This window comes from Aegilops tauschii, chromosome 7, assembly GCF_002575655.3.
Source record: "Aegilops tauschii subsp. strangulata cultivar AL8/78 chromosome 7, Aet v6.0, whole genome shotgun sequence".
Lineage (NCBI taxonomy): Eukaryota > Viridiplantae > Streptophyta > Magnoliopsida > Poales > Poaceae > Aegilops > Aegilops tauschii.
In genome coordinates, this window is record NC_053041.3 from 94,096,977 (window position 1) to 94,121,505 (window position 24,529).

General features: G+C 41.4%; 1 protein-coding gene across 1 annotated transcript; it reads right to left on the reverse strand.

Moving 5' to 3' along the window:
- Positions 1–3,715: 3,715 nt before the first annotated feature.
- On the reverse strand, positions 3,716–5,585 carry LOC141026562 (uncharacterized). Its single transcript, XM_073503324.1, has 2 exons — positions 4,578–5,585; positions 3,716–4,470 (listed from the first exon to the last, which is right to left on the reverse strand). The coding sequence occupies exons 1-2, from the start codon at positions 5,449–5,451 to the stop codon at positions 4,424–4,426; spliced, it is 921 nt and encodes a 306-aa protein (XP_073359425.1). The 5' UTR covers positions 5,452–5,585; the 3' UTR covers positions 3,716–4,423.
- Positions 5,586–24,529: the final 18,944 nt, after the last annotated feature.

Here is a 24,529-nt window from a genome sequence, read left to right on the forward strand (position 1 = left end):
TGTCAACATCATGCACGACTCCTCCACTTTTATTGTTCGTGGCTGTCTAGATCTTGAATCAGAATCAGAAAAGAAAAATCTACCTCCGTCTGTTCCATAGGCCATGCTCCGTTTCCGCTCCACTCCATGACCCATCCATGATGCCGCCTTCTCGGTCCAGAACTCAAGATGATGGCCCTCCGTGCGCTCTTCACGGCTCAGTTCTTGCGAGCGGACGTGTTGTTGAGACGATGGAGAAAAGGCTGTCTAAGGGGTGAGATGAGGGCTGGGTATGCTGCAGCAACGAGTGGCTGGGCCTAAGCCAACACGTAAGTATGCTCTTGATTTATTTCCATGTGACATGATAATTAGGTTTGAACTGCAGTTAAAACCAGTGTTCTCTATTTATATGAAGTGCCCAGATTCAAGCATATGTTTGGATCATGTACGTGGTGCACCCATAATTCCATATACATGGAGTGCAGATCAAGCATCTATAGGGCGTGGATGAGTGCGACTCAGGAATCGTATAGACTATACAGCAGGTGGCTAGGGGAAGACGATTGTGCTGTATTGTCAGTGTGTTATGGATGAAGTCGCAAGGCCAATTGACCTATTCGAGATGACAGAAAACGGCCCCAAAAACATGGTCTGTGGCGAGGTGGGAAGTATACATGAGGATGGTGCCGATGCCTGATCCTCTTGGTACATATGATCAACTCATGGTACGTGCTACAGTCTAGGTCTAATTCATAATCACATGAATGTACGTGATAGCATGCTTTGGATCGGAATAGGCTAGATCTTTCGGTGAACCTACTTTCTCCAGCAGTGGATGAACTCGAGCTGGAGGCCATCGTGGTGCTGGGGCGCACGGCGATGGCGGAGAGTGGGCGAGGTGGTGGAGCTTCCCGTGAGCACCGCGCTAACCCTAGATCGGTAGGGATTGTAGGTGGGGATTGTGGCAGCGATTAACCTCGTGAGTCGTGCCCCGGCCCCCACCTCTGTTTATATAACGCGGGTCACAGGGGCCCACCAACCATGGTTTGGTTGGGCGCCCCCGATCAGGGCGCGAGTCAGGGGCCCGTTCGACCCGTTGGGTTCGAACGGGAGAGAGATCAACCTAACATTCTCCCCCTTGATCACAACTTTACTTTTAACTTTATACTTTCTAGTTTATTTGTTTCATCACATATTGGTACATAGAGCATGTTTCATCGTCACGACTTAATTGCCGTTAGAATCATACAGCTACAACATACGTTATGTTCAGAAACAAATTCTGTTCCTTTTGGGCCTATCCAGGAATCATAAGGCTTTCCCTTAAACCCATGCCGGCTAAGTGTTCCTTGAACACATTGGGTGGTAAGCCTTTCGTTAGCGGATCCGCAAGCATATCCTTTGTCCTTATATGCTCGAGACTTATAGTTTGATCCTGGATTTTATCTTTCACAACATAATACCTTATCTCTATTGTTTTGGCAGCATTACTCGACTTGTTGTTGTGAGCGTAAAATACCGCGGGCTGGTTGTCGCAGTACATCTTTAGTGGTTTGTGAATACAATCTACCACTTTCAAGTCGGGTACAAATTTCTTTAGCCATATCGCCTGCCCCGTGGCTTCGAAGCATGCTATGAATTCGGCATACATCGTGGATGATGCAACTATCGACTGTTTGGAGCTTTTCCACGAAATAGCTCCCCCAGCGAGGGTGAATATGTATCCTGACGTGGATTTTCTATCATCTCCGTCCCCCGCAAAATCTGCGTCTGAATACCCTTTTATCTCTAGGGAATCACTTCTCCTGTATATTAGCATGTAGTCCTTCGTGCCTTGCGCATAACGCAATGCTTTCTTTACCATCTTCCAGTGCTCTAGGCCTGGATTCTCTTGATATCTACCGAGTACCCCGGTGATAAAAGCTAAGTCAGGGCGAGTGCACACTTGTGCATACTGTAAGCTGCCAACTGCCGAAGCTTATGGTACTGCTTTCATTTGATCGATCTCATACTGGTTCTTGGGACATTGGAATTTCCCAAAACTATCGCCCTTGACTATTGGAGTAGGTGTGGCTTTACTCGCATGCATATTATACTTTTTAAGAACCTTTTCTAAATATGCTTTCTGAGATAGTCCTAAGACTTCATTGTTCCTATCTCGGTGAATTTCTATGCCCAGAACATATGATGCTTCACCAAGATCTGTTATGTCAAAATTTGAGGATAAGTATTTCTTTGTTTCTTGTAGTAGACTAACATCACTACTAGCAAGCAGGATATCATCCACATACAAGATTAGGAAAATATATTTCCCATTTTTAAACATTGCATAAATGCAATTATCCTCAATATTTTCATTAAATCTAAAACTTTTAATCGTTTGATTAAACTTTAGATACCACTGCCGAGAGGCTTGTCTTAATCCATAAATGGATTTCTTCAGGCGGCATCCCATATTTTCCTTGCCTTCCATGATAAAACCCTTGGGTTGTTTCATGTAGACCTTTTCATTTAAATCACCATTCAGAAATGCCGTCTTAACATCCATTTGATGTAACTCTAAATCAAAATGAGCAACTAATGCCATTATGATTCTGAAGGAATCCTTACATGAGACTGAAGAAAATGTCTTATTGTAATCTATCCCTTCTCTTTGTGTAAATCCTTTTGCCATGAGTCGTGCTTTATACTTTTCTATATTCCCTTTAGAGTCATACTTAATTTTGTAGACCCATTTACAGCCTACTGTTTTGGCTCCTTTGGGAATTTCCTCTAAGTCCCAAACATCTTTGGAACTCATCGATTTTATCTCGTCTTCCATTGCCTTCATCCACTTCGATGAATGGGGGCTTCTCATGGCTTCTTCATATGAGGTGGGATCTTTTTCCATATAAACCATTTCTGTGTTATAGACTTTAAAGTCAGTAGAAATAGCTGACTTTCTTGGTCTTGTAGACCTTCTAAGGGCCTCAGTTTCTGGCACATTTTGTGCCTCAACTTCTGGCACTTCTTCTAAAATTTGCTGTTGCATCTCCTTTTCATGCTCAACAACGGGTTCAGTCGGTTCCTGACGGACAGGTTCCGGGTCTTCCCCCATAGCTGTCATGAGTGGAGTTGCAACTGGTAGTGAGAAAAATGGCTCCTGAATCATCGGATTAGGTGCATGCACCCTCTTCTCCTCAAGATCAATTTTCCGAGCTACCAAGCTCCCCCTCATCATTTCGTCCTCTAAGAAGACTGCATGTCTCGTTTCTACAAATTTTGTACATCTGTCAGGGCAGTAGAAACGAAAACCTTTTGATCTGTCTGGATAGCCAATGAAGTGGCAACTTACTGTTTTGGGATCTAACTTTGCAATGTTTGGATTGAACATTTTGGCCTCAGCAGGGCACCCCCACACCCTAAAGTGTTGTAGGGAGGGCTCCTTCCTCTCCATAGCTCGTACGGTGTTTTGGGCACCGACTTGCTTGGTACTCTATTGAGAATGTGGATGGCGGTTTTGAGCGCCTCCATCCATAATCTCAATGGCAAGTTGGAATAACTCATCATGCTGCGCACCATATCCATAAGGGTGCAGTTGCGCCTTTCAGCTACTCCATTTTGCTGAGGCTCGCCCGGCATTGAATACTGGGCTACTATGCCAGTCTCCTGCAAGAACTTCGCAAAAGGTCCAGGGACTTGGCCATATGGAGTGTGTCGACCGTAGTACTCTCCCCCACGGTCGGACCTTACTATCTTTATTCTTTTATCGTGCTGATTTTCAACTTCAGCTTTGAATATTTTAAATTTATCCAACGCTTCCGATCTTTCTTTGATTGGATAAATATAACCATAGCGAGAGTAATCATCTGTGAATGTTATGAACGAGTCATATCCATCCACACTTTTCACCGGAAATGGTCCACAAATATCAGTGTGAATGATTTCTAGTGTGCCTGTGCTATGGATTGCACCTTTTTTGATTTGTTTTACGTACTTTCCTTTAACGCAATCTATGCATTGTTCTAAGTCTGAAAATTCTAATGGAGGAAGAATTTCACTTTTGACTAATCTTTCTATTCTCCCCTTCGAAATATGGCCCAAGCGACAGTGCCATAATTTCGATGAGTCGAATGTTCTTTTTCTTTTCTTTTGTTCTTTATTCGACGCGGAAACATGTTCTTTCACATTGCAAACGGAATAAACTTTTTCACGAAGTGATAACAAATAAAGCTCATCATGTAGTAAAGCATCACCCACATAAGCATTATTTAACCAAATGGCACACTTGCCATGTCCAAAATAACATTCATAATTATCTTTGTCCAAACAAGAAACACTTATTAAGTTTCTATGACATGATGGAACAAATAAAACATCTCTAAGTAGAAGATTGAATCCATCAGCTAACTCCAAGGAGATATCACCGACAGCTTCAACTTCTGCTTCAACTCCATTCGCCACTTCAATGCGTCTTTCGCTTCTTAGCGTAGTCCGTGTCGAATGGAATCCCTGTAAAGAATTGGCAACATGAACAGTTGCTCCTGAGTCAATCCACCAAGTGGATTTTGAAAACTGTGCATACAGGGATTCATTTACAAATGAAACTATATTGTTACCTCTTTTTGCCATGATTGACTTTAGCCAATCAGGACAGTCTTTCTTGTAATGCCCGGTCTTCTTACAGTGGAGACAAGTGTCTTTGTCCACTGAGAAAGGTTGTTGCTGACGCTGATGCTGATAGGAAGCTTTTCCTTGTGGCTTTGAAGGAGAACTTTTGTTGTTTTGATTGTAATTCTTTCTCTTGTGACCCTGCACATAGTTGAGTGTACCACCATGTGAGGCTTTGAGTCTGTCCTCTTCTTGGACACACATTGCTATTGTCTTTTCAATGTCCCATGTTCTAGGTGACATATTGTAGTTCACAACAAAAGCTTCAAACTCCTTCGGCAGTGAAGCCATGACAAGGTGGACCAGGAGCGCTGGTTTGATCTCCAGATCCGCATCCATGGGCTTGAGCTTTGCTGCCATATTGCTCATCCTGAGGATGTGCTCTCTTATTCCATGACTACCACCTGTGTAGCGTTCTGTCACCAGTTGCTCTAACACCTGGGTGGCATATATCTTTGAAGAGCCAGTGAACTGGCTCTTTATCTTTGAAAGCAACTCCCCTGCGGAAGTGCACTCTGCAATGGAGCCCACAATGGCGCTCTCAATTGTATTCTTTATAAAGGCCATGCACTTTTTGTTTGCATTGACCCACTTTTGGTTATCTATGAGGTAGGACTGCTCCAAAGGAGCATAGTCCCCTTTCTTTTTAGCCCATGCAGCATCATCATCAGTGGCCTCTCTTACTGGCTCTGTGGGTCTAACCGGCTGTGGTTTCTCCACAACCCAGTCAAGATCAGCACAAACAAATGCCAATTCAACTTTCTTCCTCCACTCAGTGTGGTTGTCACCTCTGAGTGTCGGAACTTCTTTTAGGCAACTCATCAAGTGAAAGCCTCCTGAAATCACAATTTAAGTGACATCAATATAACAATCATATGCATTAATCTAACGTTGGTCAAATTAAACATATAATTGTCTATGCAATTAAATCTATATTACCGTTGGGCAAAAAATTAGAAATAAATGCACCTTTAAATTTCAATAATAAAACATGATCATGGTATTAACAACGTTGGTCATAAAAATAACATAATCATATTCGTTTTAATAATCACTTTAACATGCTCTTAAAACCATAATTCTATCTAAACTTTTATTTTCTTTGTAAAAGAGCACTATTAATTATTTACGCAGCGGAAAAACATGAATAAAAATTCACGAACTTTTTACTCTTTGCAGAATTTTTTTTGACCGAATAAAAAATCATGAACTTTATTATTTACTTTGTAAAATTCATGAACATTTATTTTTCTAAAAATTTGCTATTCTCTGTAAAGACAAAAATTTAGCGGCAGCACAGCCTAGTGCGTGCGGCTAAGCTGCGGCCTGAGCCCAGCGCGCGACTGCGGCCTCGGCCCAGCGCGCCCGCGGCGGCTGGCGGCCTGAGCCCAGTCGGCTCCCACTTTCGGCCCAAAAGCCCACTCTGGCGCTAGGGTTTCAATCTCAGCCGTTCGTTTGAATCGGACGATCGTCCGTGCCGTTCGGTCGAACAAAATCAGCGGCAGCTGGCCCCGACCGAAACCTAGCGCCACTCTTTCTTCTCTTCGCCTCGCACGCGCCGCTCGCCTCTGTCCCGCACGGGACTTCACCGGCAACGGCGTCGAGCGCCACCGCGCGAGAGCGCCGGCCGCCGGCGACGGCGTTCACCACCGCGCCGCACGAGCCTTTCCATTCCTTTTCCCCTTCCCCTCTCTCGAGCGCAGCTCGCTTCTCGTGGCGTTCTCGTTGGGCCGGTCGCCAACGACGGCGTCGACGGCCACAGCGGCGCACTACGCCGCCCTTTCCTTTTCTGCTGTTTTCCCCCTTTCCTCTCCTGCCTCTTCTAGCAACACACACACACACACACAGAGGTGCGGATCTCAGATGCGGCGGCGCCGCCCCCGTCCCCCTTGCCGGCGCGCGCGAGCTCCCGAAGGAGAGCGCGCCGCCGTCAAGCGGCTCGGTGGTGGTGCCCTTTGCCCCTTGCGGGGTAGTGTTCTTCGTCCCGGATCCTCGGCGTGCCGATGCGATTCGGGATCGAGAGGAACGGCGCGGCCGTTGCGGCGGCACAACTTTTCTTTTCCCTCTTTTTCTGTTGGGTTTAGGGTTCTTTGGGAGGAGAGGGATTCTTTCTGTGATTTCTTTTCAACCGAAAAAGTCTAACCCGATCTGGCTGATACCATTGATAGCATGCTTTGGATCGGAATAGGCTAGATCTTCCAGTGAACCTACCTTCTCCAGCAGTGGATGAACTCGAGCCGGAGGCCATCGTGGTGCTGGGGCGCACGGCGATGGCGGAGAGTGGGCGAGGTGGTGGAGCTTCCCGTGAGCACCGCGCTAACCCTAGATCGGTAGGGATTGTAGGTGGGGATTGTGGCAGCGATTAACCTCGTGAGTCATGCCCTGGCCCCCACCTCTGTTTATATAGCGCGGGTCACAGGGGCCCACCAACCATGGTTTGGTTGGGCGCCCCCGATCAGGGCGCGAGTCAGGGGCCCGTTCGACCCGTTGGGTTCGAACGGGAGAGAGATCAACCTAACAGTACGAACAAGCAGGATAAGATTTCTTTTGATTAAGGAGCTTCTAGCAATAAAAATCAAACACCTAATACAGTTGACATCGCTTATGATTGATCATGCACGTGTTATATGATGGATAAATGTCATCCCGTTCTATCCAAGAGAATTAACTGGAAAATATTGCATGCAATATTTTTCTCATATTCAAGAAACGTGTACAACTATTTTAATATCATGAAAAAAAAAGGATTATCGGCTCCGATGACTATGAAGTGAACCGTGCACAAATCATTGTAACTCCAAGCTTCTTCAGAACCTTAACATCGTACAGACTCTTTCTGTGTTGTTCATTTACTTCTTATAATTATTGTGAAGGCAAACATCTGAAGAATGTGAGACAATGAATATCCAGTAAGACAATGACCCGTTAAGAAACGACTGTAGTATACACCAATTTATGTTGGTGTTTGAAGGAAAATTGTCAACACTATTCCCTGCTATATTTGTAAATAAATTATCCTACATGTATTAAATTACTTATTCCTGTTTAACTATTCTGCAGCAGTTTGATATTCCTAAAGTTTGGTCCTGATACCCAAAAATCTTTCTCAATAAGTAGAGCTGCTGACCATCTCCCGCACATCACAGTATGCACAGTATGAAGAAGAGCGACAACATTGATTGACGGCATTTATCCTATATAGTTCCAGGTTTCCTTTTTGATAAACAAATGTGTTTTTTCTAGGTTTGAGTAAATGTCTAATCAAACCATTTGAAGAAGTATTGGGTATATGTTGGAACCTATAGTATGACTTGATCCGCCTTTTTTTTTGCGGGATGACTTGATCCGCCTATACTGTGCTATTTTCCAGTGTTACTTGAGTACCGCCCATGCCACATTAACAATAGTTTCCCATGATACAGTCAGACTATCTGTTTTATTTAGGTACGATTTCACTCATTTATTTCACTACCAGGGGTAGTTCGTGGTTAGTGCAATGGGTTCTTAGATATATAGAAACAAAGAAAAGGCTCCAACTTTCCGAGTTATGTATTCTGTTTCTCCTATGTTGCGCTTAGAAGAGTGTGTTCATAAAGTCGGAGCAAAATGCTCTTGCAGATCTAAAAAAAGGCTCCAGTTTTGTATGAATGAAACTGCTTCCTCTCTCTATGCTCGCTTTACGAGTTTCTCCTCACAACACCAAGCATGGAAATAAATCAAATTCCACCTATCTATTTGCAAACCATCGGGTTAAAGGACAGCAGAGAAACTACATAAGTTACTCCATAAATGTACTAATTCTTGACTTTAAGAAGTACCATAAACTATTTTGAAAGAATCTAATTCATGATACTTGCGGAGATTTCATTCAGCTGTTAAAAATGATTATCAATGACCACTGCAGAAAAATGCTTATCAGGACCTCTCATTCATTTGTAGAGGTCCAGTTCTTATTCTATTAGTTGCTTTCAATGATATATTTTACTCTATACTGCATTATTTAAAGCTAAAGTTAGGACATAGTAGGTGCAAGTTATACATTTTCTTTTCAATACATTGTTGCAGTTGCAGACCCCCATACTAAAACTGAAGCCAACCGACTCGCAATGCCACCACACAGTAAATAGAAGCCAACAAACTCTGACGATGGACGTTCAGACTCTGCCATCAAAAATTATCAAAGCCAGGCCAAATTATGAAGTGTCATGCAACTTGACGTCTAAATAAGTCACGCCCAACTTTCCGAGTTTGCTTCTCACGGGAATCAACAAGGTTAGTAATTATTATATTTGTGAACACAATTTTTTTAGCTAAAATGTTCATATGTATATTATCAATTGACAACTACTTTTTCAATCCCTTGGAAGAAATGCCTTTTCATGCTTTTGAACTGAAACCCCTTCGGCATACAAGAAGCTGAGAGACTTCAACAAGAGACCCAAACATGTATGCTTAAGTGAAAGTAACGAGAATGTGGGATACAATCAATCCTCCAAACGATGAGCGAGTCTATACATATTAAATTGTTGATTGTTCTATTACTTAAAAAAACGATAGGTGTGTCTTTCTGCGATCTTGATGGATGAGCGAGCATATTCTATATACATATTTCACTACAGACTATTCTATTGTTTCAAACAACAGTTGATAAGTATATATTTTAGTTTCAGAAAGGGCCAAACAATTCATGCTACCAGATGTATAGATCCACATTCCAACAATATTCAGAATTACAAATCCTTATAAAATCTTAATGGAGACAGTTTTGATTAATGAGATAATATATAAAAATCTAGCCGCGCAAATGCGTGGGTACACCCGCTAGTTTTAGTTTGAATTTAGCAACATCTTTTTATGAATTTTGTCTATCATGTGCAACGTGCAAGTCCAAATATTTTCTATGTCTCTTCTTTGCGTCTCCTTTATTTTTCAGTTTTGGCAAGATGGGAAAACTTTGGCACCTAAAATAACTATCCGAAAACATGAAACACATTATAACGTTCCCAGTTCTATAACCAAAAATAAGATTGACACAAAAATGAATCAATTTTAGTACAGACATTGATCAAATGCATGAATTACTTTCAATTCTATTTCACTAGCTGAATAAATTGTATTCCGAGCTTTCAAATATTTTCCTAGCTTGCAAAATTACAGCATGAAATGACATTTGTGAAATATGTGGCAAAAAACAAACAAAATCGGTGCTCCAAAATGTGTTTGAAAAGAACATTTTGGAGCATTGATTTTTTTTTTGCCACGGTTTCCACGAATGTCATATGGCGATGCAATTTTGCAAGCCAGCCAACATTTTGTCAATGTTTGACACAAAAAAAATGAGATTTTTTTGCATTTTTTCTTTATGTTACTGTTCAGCCAAGCTCATATGAGCTCAGGATTAGAATAGTTGCGTCCGATTTGTGCTAGCTTTATAGGTATAACATGAGATATCTTTTCCTATGTACTCTCTCCGTCCTTTAATATAAGACGTTTTTGCAGTTTAAATTGAATTGCAAAAACGTCTTATATTATGTGACAGAACCGACAGAGGTGGTAATAAGTAATGTTGAAGAGAGGAATACAAATGCATGTGTCAGCTTGTGTCCGCTTCAACAGGAGAGAGAGTCGAGAGAGTGGATAGAAGGACAATTGCATGCCTCTCTCCATGTAAAAGATGGGTACTTTATTTTGCAGTCATATTTTGAATGATCGGTATATTTAGAACTAAATCTCTATTTTTGAAACTTTTTGTATATTAGAATTCATAGTGAGAAGATCGTTAGAACAAGATCAATTAGGGATGTTGAACTAGCTTTACTTTTACTGATTTCATAAAACAAATTTCACTCACTATATAAAAAATATTTCACTCAATTCAAAAATGTATTTCACTCATGAAAAAAACTCATTTGACTCATTTTATAAACTGATTTCAATCATTTCAAACAATTGATTCGAGAAAGAGACATGTTTCTATTATTTTTAAAAGCTAATTTCACCCATTTGAAAAAAATCTATTGATTTCAAGAAGAGGGACATGTTAAATATAACTAAAATTGAAAGGAGTGAACGAAGCAACTTCAAAATAAACACACTGAAATATGGATTTTCAAAAAAATCATATTTCAATTTTAAAAGACTAGTTTCACTCATTTCAAAAGATGAATTCCACTAGTTTCATTTGAAAGACATGTCACAGCTAATTTCAATTATTTTCACAACTCATTTCACTCGCTTCATAAAATATTGCTCATTTTAAATAAAATTTTCAAATAACCAGTTTCTCATGTTTGAATTAACTAGTTTCAAAATTTTGAAATGAAAAGTTTCATGTATTTCACACCGAAATATGTGTATGAAACAAAGATGTCGCCCATTCCAAAAAATAGTTTTCAGAAAACTGTTTTCACTTACTTCTAGAAAACATCATTTAAAAAAACAAATTCACTAGTTTCAAAACTAGATTTCACTCTTCTTTTTTTGAAATAATAGGTTTCACATTTTTAAATAACTAGTTTCGCATTTTTGAAATAATAAGTTTCACATATTTCACACTGGATTATGTTTTGTATGCATGAAAAAAATTACTCATTTTAAATATTAATTTCACGTAATTCAAAGAACTTATTTTGCTTATTTTAGAAAACTTATTTCACTCATTTGAAACATTGAAATTTAAACATGTTTGAATGTATTCAAGATTGATCTTGTTCTAAAGGTCTCGGCGCCAGGAGTTCAAATACATAAAATATTTTCAAAATGAAATTATAGTTTGAAAGAGATGAATGAATGAAATTGCCAAAGAGAGAATAAAAGGCAGGATTTAATCTCCCATGCTAATGCACCTTCACGTGAAAAAGGAGAGAGAATGGATTAGACATGCATCAAGTACTCCCTCCGTCCCAGTTCGCAAGGCAAAGTTTTCAAATATCTTGGCCCAAGGTGAATTTCCATTGGCTCTGATTTTCCACGTAAAAAACCGCCCGATCGCTGCATGCAGCGCCAATCTCGCGCTCCTTCCTCTGCCCCGCGCGCTGTTTCCGCCTCGCGCGCTCGTTCCTCCTTCGGCGCGATATTTTCCCCTTAAATTTTGCTATCGCGCCCAGATTTCTTTCCTAAACCAGAGATTTGATTCCGCGCGCAAGGATTTCGTTCCAAACTCAAACGAAAGCAGCGCCCAGATTTCTTTATATAGCCATGGACTTACGGAGACGAACAACCCAGTCTAGCACCAATCTCATCTCCTCTCCTCCTCGATTTCATGGCGTCGAACGGGGGAGACGAGGGACATCGTCGTCCGCCGCCTCTTGGCCTCCGAGGCCTGACTCGCGCTGCCTTCCTTCCTCGTTCCGGCGATGGCGGCGGCCTTCCTCCACTTCGTACTCGGCATGGCGGCGGCCTTCCTCCACTCGGTCTTGCAGGTCGAGGACCACTGCCGTCGTTCTCCATTGGAACGGCTGCCTCTACACCGGTGTCCAGCCCCAGCGTCGGAGGGAGACGCCACGTCGGTCTGTCGCGCCCACCTCGACCTCCTTCTCCAAATCAGGCAGGCTCGTCGAACTGGGCCACCTCGCCGGGCGGGAGCGGCAGTGCAAGCGCCGCCGGAAGGACGTCCTCCTACGTCGGCTTGAACATCATGAATGGCTCCATCTGCGTCGGACCAAATTCGTACGTATTCTGCACGAGAGGTACGTAGTCCTTCTTGCCTGATCAGGATATGCTATCTCGTTCGACGATTGCATCAGGAAACTGCCTGCGAGTCGCTGCTGCAGGATGTTTGCCTCCGCTGATCTCCTTCCTTGTAGCTGTTTACTGTTTTGCTGTTGTTTTAGTTCTTTCTATGTTGTTTCGTTCTGAACTATCTTTCAGTTTGGGGAGTCAGGTTCTGTGAGCCGTGTAATGTACGTACGTAGATCTTAGCTCTCCATCAATTGTGTGAAGTGAAGAATAAAAGGCCTTCGTCAGCCACAGCATGAGAGACGCTATGTTTTGTTAGGAATAATTTGTTCTGTGACTGTGATATCCTTGCATACTCAAGTGTACAAATAATTTGTTCTATGTAGACCGTACCAGTGAGTTTGCTGCATCTACTAACGGCAGAGAAGGCGGCTGGCGTGGCGCTGGATATAGTTGGGGGGAGATGAGGCAATGAACTGAATGTGTGGGAAGGGGAGGAACATGTGTTGCCATTTTATACAAGTTTCAGCATGCAAAATAGTAACTGTTTCACACTGCATTGTGGAAGAGGAAGATGAGAGGAAGTACTCCAACACGCATTAGAATCGTGGTGCATGCAGGGTGGGAAGAGGAGTAAGTGTTGTGGTGCATGCAGATTTAGTGGAGTGGTTTCCCACGGTGAAAGAGGAGTGGATCAACTTTTGCATGCAAACATTGATGGACTACTAGTGCCAAATTGAATACAAATGTGCCTAGGGGGTGGAAGATTTTGGGACAAATAGTTTTTGGGATTTTGCCTTGCGAACTGGGACGGAGGGAGTACTACTCTCTCCAATCCTTTTACTTCACATATTAGATTTGTGTCAAGTCAACTTTTGCAAAGTTTGACAAAAAATATATTAAAAATACCAACATCTACAATATCAAATATACATACTATGAAACAGCATTTCATAATGAATCTAATGATATTGATTTTGCATTGTGAGTGTTGATACTTTTTTTAGAGGTAAATACACTGAGAGTCTTAGCACTTGCGTGGGACTGTCAATTTGGTTCATAAACTTGCAAAATACGTGTTTCTGGTCATCAAACTTGCGCGGACATGCAAATACGGTCATATTTCTCGTATGCGGGTGTGTTCACTGCCTACGTGGCGTGCCAGTGTGGCCAGGGCCCACTATCAGTGGCTAGTAGCGGCCGAAGCGCAGTGCACGTGATGTTTTTTCTGCAGAAACAACGTAATTTTTTTAACTTCATACAAAAAGCCCTTCAAAGTAAACATAGTAGCCCGTTGGGTCCCACCCCTCAGTGCAAATAAATCAGGCTGAAAAAATGGGAACGATGGGACTTCGAACCGGCAACCTACTGCACCAGCGCGGGCCAGGCGTCCTAAGAGCATCTCTAGCTGACCCGGTAAAAAGCTGACCCGCAAAACGCATTTGCAGTTCACAGGAAAACGGCTTTGCGGGCCGGCGCAGGCGGCCGCAGAGGCAGACCCCGCAAAACAGGTCCGTATAAAAGGATATTCGTAGAATATGCTCTTTTTTACGGGTCGGCTTTGCGGGGTCTGCTCTTGCGCCGCTGCCGCCGGTCCGCAAATATCACTACCACACCACAAATACAACAGTCATCCACACTACAAATAATTATTCAGGAAAAATATCAATACCACAGCACAAATACAACAATCATCCACATTACAAATAATTATTCAAATCACCGAAGCAAACTAAATAATGCAATATAAAACTTGTCCCGAATACAAATCACACATGAACTAAATGAAAATGAATAGAAAAATGAGTTTTGTTACTATCCAGCCCTTTGCCAATGGTACTCAATGAGATCCTCCTGAAGCTGAAAGTGGGTGTTTGCATTTTCAATCTCCTTGTATGTCTGAAGAAAAGCTCCAATGCGGTTAGGGTCTCTAGCTAGTTTGACACGGGTACCCACATTGTCGTAGAACTCCAAGTTCATGCCCCTCTCATTTGAGAATCATATTGTGAAGAATAACACAACATGTCATGATGTTTTTCAAGGTCCGCTTGCCCCAAAAATGAGTAGGACCACGAACAATAGCAAACTTAGATTGCAAAACACCGAATGCTCTTTCAATGTCTTTTCGGGTTGCCTCTTGCACCCTTGCAAATTCACATTATTTTCTAGTTTTGGGTTCTTTGATGCTCTTGACAAATGTGCATTCGGTACCTTCTCTGGAAGAGGTGCGGCGGATATGTTGGATTCTCCGCGAAGTAGTCTTGCATCAACATCTCGTTTTCGAGATGGCGATTTCGAGGAATGCAAAGACGGTCGACGGTCGATCCTCGCCGCCTCTTTCGGTTCTCATCTTTGTGCTCCATCACGGGAAGGGCCATCACCAACGTCTGCTGCCGATAGTTTGCAAGCAGCGTCTCAACATCCGAGTCGTCCGAATCGGACGAATCGTCGAGCAAAAACTTCTCGCACGTCTCAATTCCGTCTACATGACCAAAAATCGCACGTCGCGTCAACCAACTATGCATAGCGCTCGGCACAAAGCACAAGTAAACACTCACTGGCTGCTCGTGGGCGGTGGCTATCCGGCGGTTCGGGGGGCGGGTGATCCCGGGCGGCGACGGCGACTAGGGGCGGCTCGAGGGCGGTTGATCCCCGACGGCGACGGCGACCAGGGGCGGCTCGTGTCGCTGGATCCGGGGGGCGGTGCAGCGTATCGGTAGTAGAGGGTGGGGGCACCCCCGCGGCGTGATTCCGCCCGTAGATTTGGCCGGAATCGCCGGCGGCGGACGGGCGGAACCATTGGCGAGCGGCAGCGGAAGGAGGTGGGGAAAGGGCGCGGGCTGAAATGTCCCTCCCGCCAACCACTTCCCTGGGATAGGGGGCATCGTAGGGGTGAGGCGGAAACCTGCGTATTCACGGGTTGGGGCCGAGTTTTTGCCGCGCCCCTCAAAAATATTTACGGGTCGGACGCGTTTGCGGGGTCTAGTCGGGCAGCTTTTTCGCGCCGACCCACATTTTGGCTGTTATTTTGCGGGTCGCGGCTTTTTGCGGGGTCTGCTAGAGATGCTCTAAGCACTACACTTGATGTCGCTTGGTATTTAATTTGGACTACCATCGCATATATCCTTTAGGATCAAAGTGCACATTTTGTAAAAAGGAAAGATAAAGGCACACATTCTGGACCATATTTTCTTTTGTCCAGATTTTCAAATTTTAAATTGTTCGAACTCAATCAAAATTTCCGCTGATTTGTCCGAAAGAACTTTACGCACATTCATTCTGCACTATATTTTCTTTTATCAAGATTTTTATTTTAAAATTATTTCAATTAAAAAATAACTTTATTTGTCCAAAAAATATGTACATGCATTCAAATGTATATACTCTTATATATAGATTTAAAATTTGAAATTTATTCAAATTCAAACAAAATTATGTTTATTTGTCCGAAAATTTATGTACATTCATTTTGACCTATATTTTCTTTTATCCAGATTTTCAAATTTAAAATTATTTGAATTCAAATAAAAAATCGCTGATTTGTCCAAAAGAATTTATGTATATTCATTCTTCACAAGTTTTTAAATTTAAAATTATTTAAATTCAACAAAAATTCCTTTTGCCTAGATTTTTAATTCATTCTGCACTAAATGTATATATCCTTTACGATAAAAGCATACAATCTGAACTATATTTTCTTTTATCTAAATTTTCAAAGTTCAATTATTCAAACACAAACAAAATTCCCGCTGTTTCGTCCAAAAATTAGGTACATTCATTCTTCACTACCTTTTATCTTGATTTATAAATAAAATTATTCAAATTCAAAAATAAATTTAGTTGGTTTGACCGAAAATATTATCTAGAATATAAGTTGTTTTCTTACACATAGAAAAAAAGAGTAGAATGCAAAAGATAAATTGTGTTCATCCCGTGAGCTATCATTGTGGCCTGATGGTTGGCGCTCGTACACGCAGCGACCTTATTAGCAGGTCAACCGGGCTTCTCCTTTCTTGCACACCCATTTTCCATTTTGATTTTTATTTAAATTCATACTGTCCATATTATATATAAAGTTAACTGTGCTATTTAAATGTCAAAGATGAGTTGGTCGAGTGGCTACCTATTCGATTCATATTGCAGCAGGTCATGCATTTGAATGTCGCCCCTGCGCTAGCATTTTTAATTTTATTTGAGGATTTTCTGCGTAAATAAATAAAATGCAAGGGTGTTTCTGAAGAAAAAAAACAGTGCGCGTGGATTACCCGCACCACGTGTGCACAGGATACGGCCGAATATGGTAGAAAGCACCGTATATGAACGAGATGACAAGTTAAATGACCAAAAATACATATTTTACAAGTTTATGCACTAAATTGACCGTGTGCAAGTTCTTTGACTCCTGATGTATTTACCTCTTTTTTATATAAGTTCAGTCAAACTAGCGATAATTTGACTTCGGAGGGAGTACTTTATTATTGACATGGGCCCGTCATCTGATGTGACATAATGCTGAATAAGATAGACTGTTTGGGAATACGCTAATATACATGAGATGTGGCCTCGAGACCGCACGAATCGTGGCACGGGTGGATGGTGGATGCTTCGCCTCTACCTCTCGTAACCAGGTAAAAAGCTCTTTTCGGGGGGGGGGGGGGGGGGGGGAGTATCCTGTGATACGGGAGCATAGGTGCTCCCATGATACGGACTTATGGACCCACGGATCTCAGATCCAACGGCATACGAGGAGCTGCTGTAGCTGCTGTACTTGCGCGCATTTTTTAGATTTTACAAGGGCTTTTTGCAAAAAGGTGCATCATTTCACAGGAGCTCTTGGATCTGAGATCCAACGACCGAGCTCGCATGTGATGTGTGATGTGTTCTTTGTCAGGTTGCTGGGGTTTAGGTCTTTAATTTGCCAGGGCTGCTCCTATGTGATGTGTTCTTTGTCAGGTTGCTGGGGTTTAGCACAATCGACGATTAGTTAATGCCCTACAGCAGGCAAACTAAAGCTGCTAGCCAGTGCGACGCGGTCAATCCTTTTGAAAATCGAATAAAATTTGTAAAGACTCGATAACTTTTTGAGAATCTCAAACATTTTTGAAAAAAGGAACAAAATTGAAAATTAGTACATTTTTAAAACTACGAATAACTTCTCAAAAATATGAACATTTCCCACAAACAGGAACAAAAATGGGAAACACAAACATTTGATGAAATTCCCCAAAGATTTTTTAAATTTGTGAAAAAATTATGAAAACATGAACATTTTTGAATTTGGGAACAAGTTTGGAAAACATGAACATTTTCAAAAAACACGACCATTTTATGAAATTATCCAAACTTGTTTTGAATTTGCAAACAAAATTTGGACACAGAAACATTTTTGAATTTGTGAACAAATTTTAGAAACTGGAACATTTTGGAAAAAGAAAATATTTTATGAAATTCCCCAAATAATTTGAATCTGCGAACAAATTTTGGAAACATGAACATTTTCGAACTTGTGAACTAAATTTGAAAGCAGAACCATTTTCTGTAATTCACGAACAATTATTTAATTTGTGAACAAACTTAAAATTTTGATTTTTTTAATCTTTGAAATTTACGAACATTTTCTGAAAATAAGTGAACAAATTCGGGAACACTAAACATTTTTTGAAATTTCTAAACAAAATTTGAAAATAGAAACATTTTTGACAAATGAACAATTTTTTAAATTGCAAACATTTTTCAAATTTATGAACATTTCTTGAAAAAGCAAAAATAAACTCAAAAATAAAAATGAGAAATGAAAGAAAATAAAAAAAAGGAAAGAAAAGAAACCAAAAAAAGAAAAAGGAGAGAAATGAAAGGAAAAGAAACCGGAAAAAAGAAAAAGATAAAACAAAAAAGAAAGAGGAAAAACAAGGGTGGAATGGCTTGGGAACCTCCTAGAAAGTTGCAAAACTGAAGAAAAAAAACTGTGAACCACCTAGAAGGTTCCAAAAACCGTATATCGCTGAAACGTTTAACGGGCCGGGCCATCCCGAGCGATCTTCAATCTCCCTACGCGCCGCCCCGATAACTTGCCGCAACGAGCGACAAATAGAGATTTCCGACGCAAGCGATAAACCGTGATGCATGCGTGAGAGCCAGACTGGGGTTTGGGCTTTAAATTGCCAGGGCTGCTCCTAGGCTCAAATCTGAACCTCATGCCTAACATGAAATCTATACAAGTAACAGGCTGGAAAAACCCACACCCCTTGCCTGGGCCATAGGTGCGTGGGCCCAACTCCGCACCTAGGGGTTAGCACGGGAAGTCTCAAATGGGTCCCCGTGTTGTCAGCTAAAAAAACATTTTGTCCCTCTCGCCCGCGCTATAGGAATTAACTAATTGTAGTCTGTGAGGGTCTTTGCCGTCAACTTTTCATCGGGGCTCTTTGTCGTCTTACACACGACAAAGAGAAAGCACACCACACATGGATTGATGACGTGACAAGATCTTGACACATGCACACCACACAACCCCATGATGCACGCGCACCACATGCATGCCCCACGCCCTCACCCACCACGCCTGTCGGACTAGCCCCCACCCACCTCTCCTTCTCCTCTCTCTCTCCCTAATTCTCTCCCGAAGCCACCATGGTCACGTGTGCTCCTCTCTCCTATCCTTCTCCCTCTCATGCTCCTCTCCCTCACTCTAAGCTCTCTTTCTCCGCTGGCCCCGCAGAGAGCCGCCCCGACCCCACAGGTAGCCACCGGAGCTTTCTCTCTCCACTGGCCATGCAGGGAGCCGCCCCGACCCTGCAGGCTCTTCGCCGACGGCGGCAGCTAGCCGGACCGCTCACCATCGAAGCTTTCTCTCCCCGACCAAGCCAATGGAGTGCTGCCCTGGAGCTCCTCCGCGCCCAACGCGGTCAGAGTCGAGGACGTTTGCGTCTGCTACTGCCCGCATCAACTGGATCCTGAGAGGTCCACCGAGCGACTCGCACGCATCCACATCGAGAGGAGGTGTCCCTCCGCACGTTACTCTGTCCCCCAACCGCGCTTGCTCATGGATTTCCTAGACCGCATCGATCGTCCCGTGCGATATTTGTTATCTGACACTCACCTGTGCATTGTTGGTTAAAATCTTTCCCATCTGTAACATAGTCTGTCTGAAGGCAAAACATAGTCTGGCTGACAGCAAAGATGCTTTTCTTCGACGTCTGTTATTATTTGGTTTACGGCAAAGATGGAGATTGGCTGACGGCAAAGTCTTTGTCATCAGTGCGATGAATTGTTTGTTGACGGCAAAGCAACTATTTGGTGGCATACACTTTGCCGACAGATTTTCCTATCAGCAAATTCTTTGTCGTCTGTTTTCAGGCCTTTGCCGTCTATTTACCACAAATGGCAAATTAGCCGATTCATGTTGTGCCATCCTGCTCCAGTGAGTGGGAGGGCGAACCATAGCGCCGCCGCCTCTATCTCCTCCGCAACCCTTCCTCTCCCTCGTGGTCGCTGGCTCATTCTGCCTGGCACTGGCGATGGTGGGCCACTACTTGTGAGCTGCGTTGGGATTTCTCCGAAGAGGAGGGGATGATGCAGTACACTAGAGATAAGTATTTTCCTCAGTTATGAAACCAAGGTTATCAATCCAGTAGGAGAATCACGCAACAACTTGTTAACAACACCTGCACACAAAATAACAAATCCTTGCACCCAACGCGAACAAGGGGTTATCAATCCCTTGGCGGTTAATTGCAAAATTAAATTGCATGGTGATAGATAGATTGATCGAACAAAAATACAGACCTGGGGCCATAGTTTTCACTAGAGGCTTCTCTCTTGAAAATAGCATACGGTGGGTGAACAAATTACTGTTGGGCAATTGATAGAAAAATAAATAATCATGACGATATTCAAGGCAATGATCATGGATACAGGCATCACATCCGAGACAAGTAGACCGACTCCTGCTGCATCTATTACTATTACTCCACACATCGACCGATATCCAGCATGCATCTAGAGTATTAGGTTCATAAAGAATGGAGTAACGCCTTAAGCAAGATGACATGATGTAGACAAAGTAAACTCACACATGAATAAACCTCGTATTTTTATCCTTAATAGCAATGATACAATACGTGTCATGTCCCCTTCTGTCACTAGGATTGAGCAACGCAATATCGAACCCATTACGAAGCACCTCTCCCATTGCAAGATAAATCAATCTAGTTGGTCAAACCAAATCAATAGATCGGAGAGAAATGCGAAGCTATAATAATCATGCATACAAGAGTTCAGAGATAACTCAAATAATATTCATGGGTAATTTGATCATAAACTCACAATTCATCGTATCCCAACAAACACACTGCAAAAAGTGATTACAACAGATAGAACTCCAAGAACATGGAGGAGAAAATTGTATTGAAGGTCAAATAGAGAGAATAAGCCATGTAGCTACTAACTATGGACCCGTAGGTCTATGGTAAACACTCACACATCATCGGAAGGGCATCAAGGTTGATGTAGAGCCCCTCCGTGATTGATTCCCCCTCCGGCAGAGTGCCGGAAAAGGCCTCCAGATGGGATCTCTCAAGAACAGGAACTTGCGGCGTTGAAAAAAGTATTTCGTGGACTCCTCTATTTGTTTCCCGATTTTAGAGAATTTATAGAGGCGGAGTTAAGTCAAACGAAGCCACATGGGCCCCACGAGACACCAGGGCGTGTCCTGGTGACTCGTGGGCCACTGCTCCATCTTCTTGTCCCCTCCCAAAGCTTCCACTGTCTCTTATGTCCAGAAAAAATCTCCAAAAAGTTTCGTGGCATTTGGACTTTGGTTGGTACTGATATTTTGAAAAACCAAAAACAGGCAAAAAACAGCAACTGGCACTGGGCACCAAGTTAATAGGTTAGTCTCAAAAAATGATATACAATTGCTTGTAAGTGTATATAAAACATCCAAGATTGATACTATAATAGCATGGAACAATAAAAAATTATAGATGCGTTGGAGACGTATCAAGCATCCCAAGCTTAATTCCTGCTCATCCTCGAGTAGGCAAATGATAAAAACAAATTTTTTGATGTGGAATGCTACCTATCATATTCATCATATAATCTTTTCTTTTGTGGCATGAACATTTGAACTTGAATGATTTAAAGCAATAGTATATAGTTTGACATGAAGACCTAAATACTCAAGCATACTAACAACAAACCATGTCTTTCAAAATATCAATGCTAAAGAAAGTTATCCCTAACCAATTATGCTCAATCATTGATCCATTCATGAAACACACTCAATATTAGCTACACCCAATGCACAAGTATGACAATAGTGCTCTCTAGTTGGTGCTTTGCAAGAGAAGATGGAGACTCAAAATAAAAATAAAAATTGCATAAAAGTAAATAGATAGGCCCTTCGCAGAGGGAAACAAGGATTTGCAGAGGTGCCAGAGCTCCAGGCTTAAATTAGAGAGATAAAACTATTTTGAGAGGCATGCTTTTCCTGTCAACGAAAACGACCGAGAATTCCCAATACCTTCCATGCGAGAGACATTATAGGCGGTTCCCAAACAGAAAATAAAGTTTATTTTCTTTCCACCATTCTTTTACAATCCATGGCTAGTCGTATCCACGCGTGCCTTCCATACCAACACTTTCCAAGGAATTTATTATTATCATCATATTATTATTATTTATTTCGGGACTGGTCATCCCTATTATCTGCCACTTTCTCATGCAATGACAAGTGAATAAACATTCATCATGAGAATAACCCACCTAGCATGGAAAATATTGGCCACCCCCTGCCGCTTCATGAGCGGTACGGCACACAAAATGGAAAATTATTTTGAAAAATTAGAGTTGGCACATGCAAATTTACTTGGAACGGCATGGAAATACCACATATAGGTAGGTATGCTAGACTCATTTGGCACAACTTTGGGTTTAAGGAATTGGATGCACAAGCAGCATTCCCGCTTAGTACAAATGAATTCTAGCAAATAGATTGAGAAGCGACCAACCAAAAAGCAAAAACGGTCATAAACATGCATTGAACATAACTAACACTGAATAATGCACCATAAGTAGGATATAACTTCGTTGCATAACTATTGACTTTACGTGCATGCATAGAGAATCATGAACCTTAACACCAATATTCTTACTAAACCACAATTACTCACTAACATGACTCACATATAATCATCTCCATATCGCAAAACTATTGCAAGAAATCAAACTTATCATATCTAATGATCTTTCATGAAAGTTTTTATTATATCCCTCATGAATATTCATCACTTTGGGACCAAATTCATATCTTGCGCAAATTACCATTACTATTATCAACTCTCAAAAAAGGTATAAGTGAAGCATGAGAGTACAAATATTTCTTCAAAATTTAATCACCGTTGTGCTCAAAAAGATATAAGTGAAGCACTAGAGCAAGTGCCTAGCTCAAAAGATTTAAGTAAAGCACATAGAATATTCTAACAAATCATGATAAATTTGTGGCTCTCTCAAATAGGTGTATCCAGCAAAGATGATTGTGTCAAACTAAAAAGCAAACAAAGCAAAGACTCATATAATACATTATGCTCCAAGCAAAACTCATAATATGTGAAGACTAAAAATATAGCTCCAAGTAAAATTACCGATGGTCGGTAGAAGAAAGACGGGATGCCTTCCGGGGCATCCCCAAGATTAGTTGCTTGGGAGTCCTTGAATATTACCTTGGGGTGCCTTAGGCATCCCCAAGCTTAGCCTCTTGCCACTCCTTATTGCTTCATCCATCGTGATCTCACCGAAAAATTGAAAACTTCAATCACACAAAACTCAACAAAACCTTCGTGAGATCCGTTAGTAATAAGTCATATCACTACTTTAAATAATGTTGCAAACCCATTCATATTTTATTTTTGAATTATACCTATTGTATTCTAACTTCACCATGGCTTATACCCCCCGATACAATCCATAGATTCATCAAAACAAGCAAACAACGCAACGAGAACAGAATCTGTCAAAAACAGAAAATTCTGTAGTAATTTGAACATTGATCATACTTCTGTAACTCCAAAATTTCTAAAAAATAGGAAAACGTGCGCAATTTGTATGTCAATCACGTGTAAAACTTTCAGAATTTTATCATTCTCCAAAAAGTTTTAACAATTCTGGAACTGGATGCAAAAGTTTCTGTTTTTGCACATAATCAAAACAACTATCATCCAAATCATCCCAAAGGCTTTACTTGGCACAAACACCAATTTAAACACAAAAATACAATCATTATAGTAGCATAATTGTGCACACACAATAAAACAGAAAAATTAACACAAAAATTAAGATAACTATTGGGTTGCCAGCCAACTAGCGCTATTATTTTACGCCCCTAGGCATAATGCATAGGTTCAAGTATTGTCATCTTTCTTCTCCTTTCCTAAGGATGTGTTCTCATCAGGAGGCTTTTCAAAGATAATATGAAACACATCATCCATGGGAATTTTAGCATTACTAAGTTGACCATCTTCGAATCCCTCTTGATTCCCTTTTACAATCCAAGAATACTGTTTATTAATACCATTGAAAACTTGTTGGATTATGTTTAAAAGAGGGACCTCCTTTTTAGTATTCTCATCAAAAGTGTGATCATCACAAAATAACTATCACAACAAGTAATCACTATTGTATAAAATCTTATCTATCACTGGTTCTTCACGGTTCATATCGTAAAAGCAAAGATCTCTCTAGCTTCCCGCACTATGTAATTAAATTCATTTATGAGGACAAGGGTAGCTATCTTCTTAGCTCTAGGATTTTTAATAACTGGCAACTCGTAAAACAATCTTTGCAAGGTAGAATGGGTACGGATAAATCTTCTCTCTAGTTTAAGAACAAGTGCAAAAATAGCTTCGGCATAATTTTTGGTTCTTTTAAGTATAGAAGCATCATCACAAGCCAAGGTTCCAATGCAATTAAAGAATTCTTGGATAACACTTTTTCCTATAACTTTTCCTTGTCCCATCACAAAAATTTTAGCATCAAGATTGGTAGAAATTTGAACTTTAGGAGTTTTACCATCCTCACTTTCCGCCATGCCAAAATCACCCATGATAGCAACTTCAAGCAAACAAACAAGAAAACACGCAAAAAGGCAAAAGGATTTTTTTGTAATTTTTGTAAAAACTTTTTAGAAGTGGGGGTGATGAAAACGAGTGGCAAAGGCAAATAAAATAAA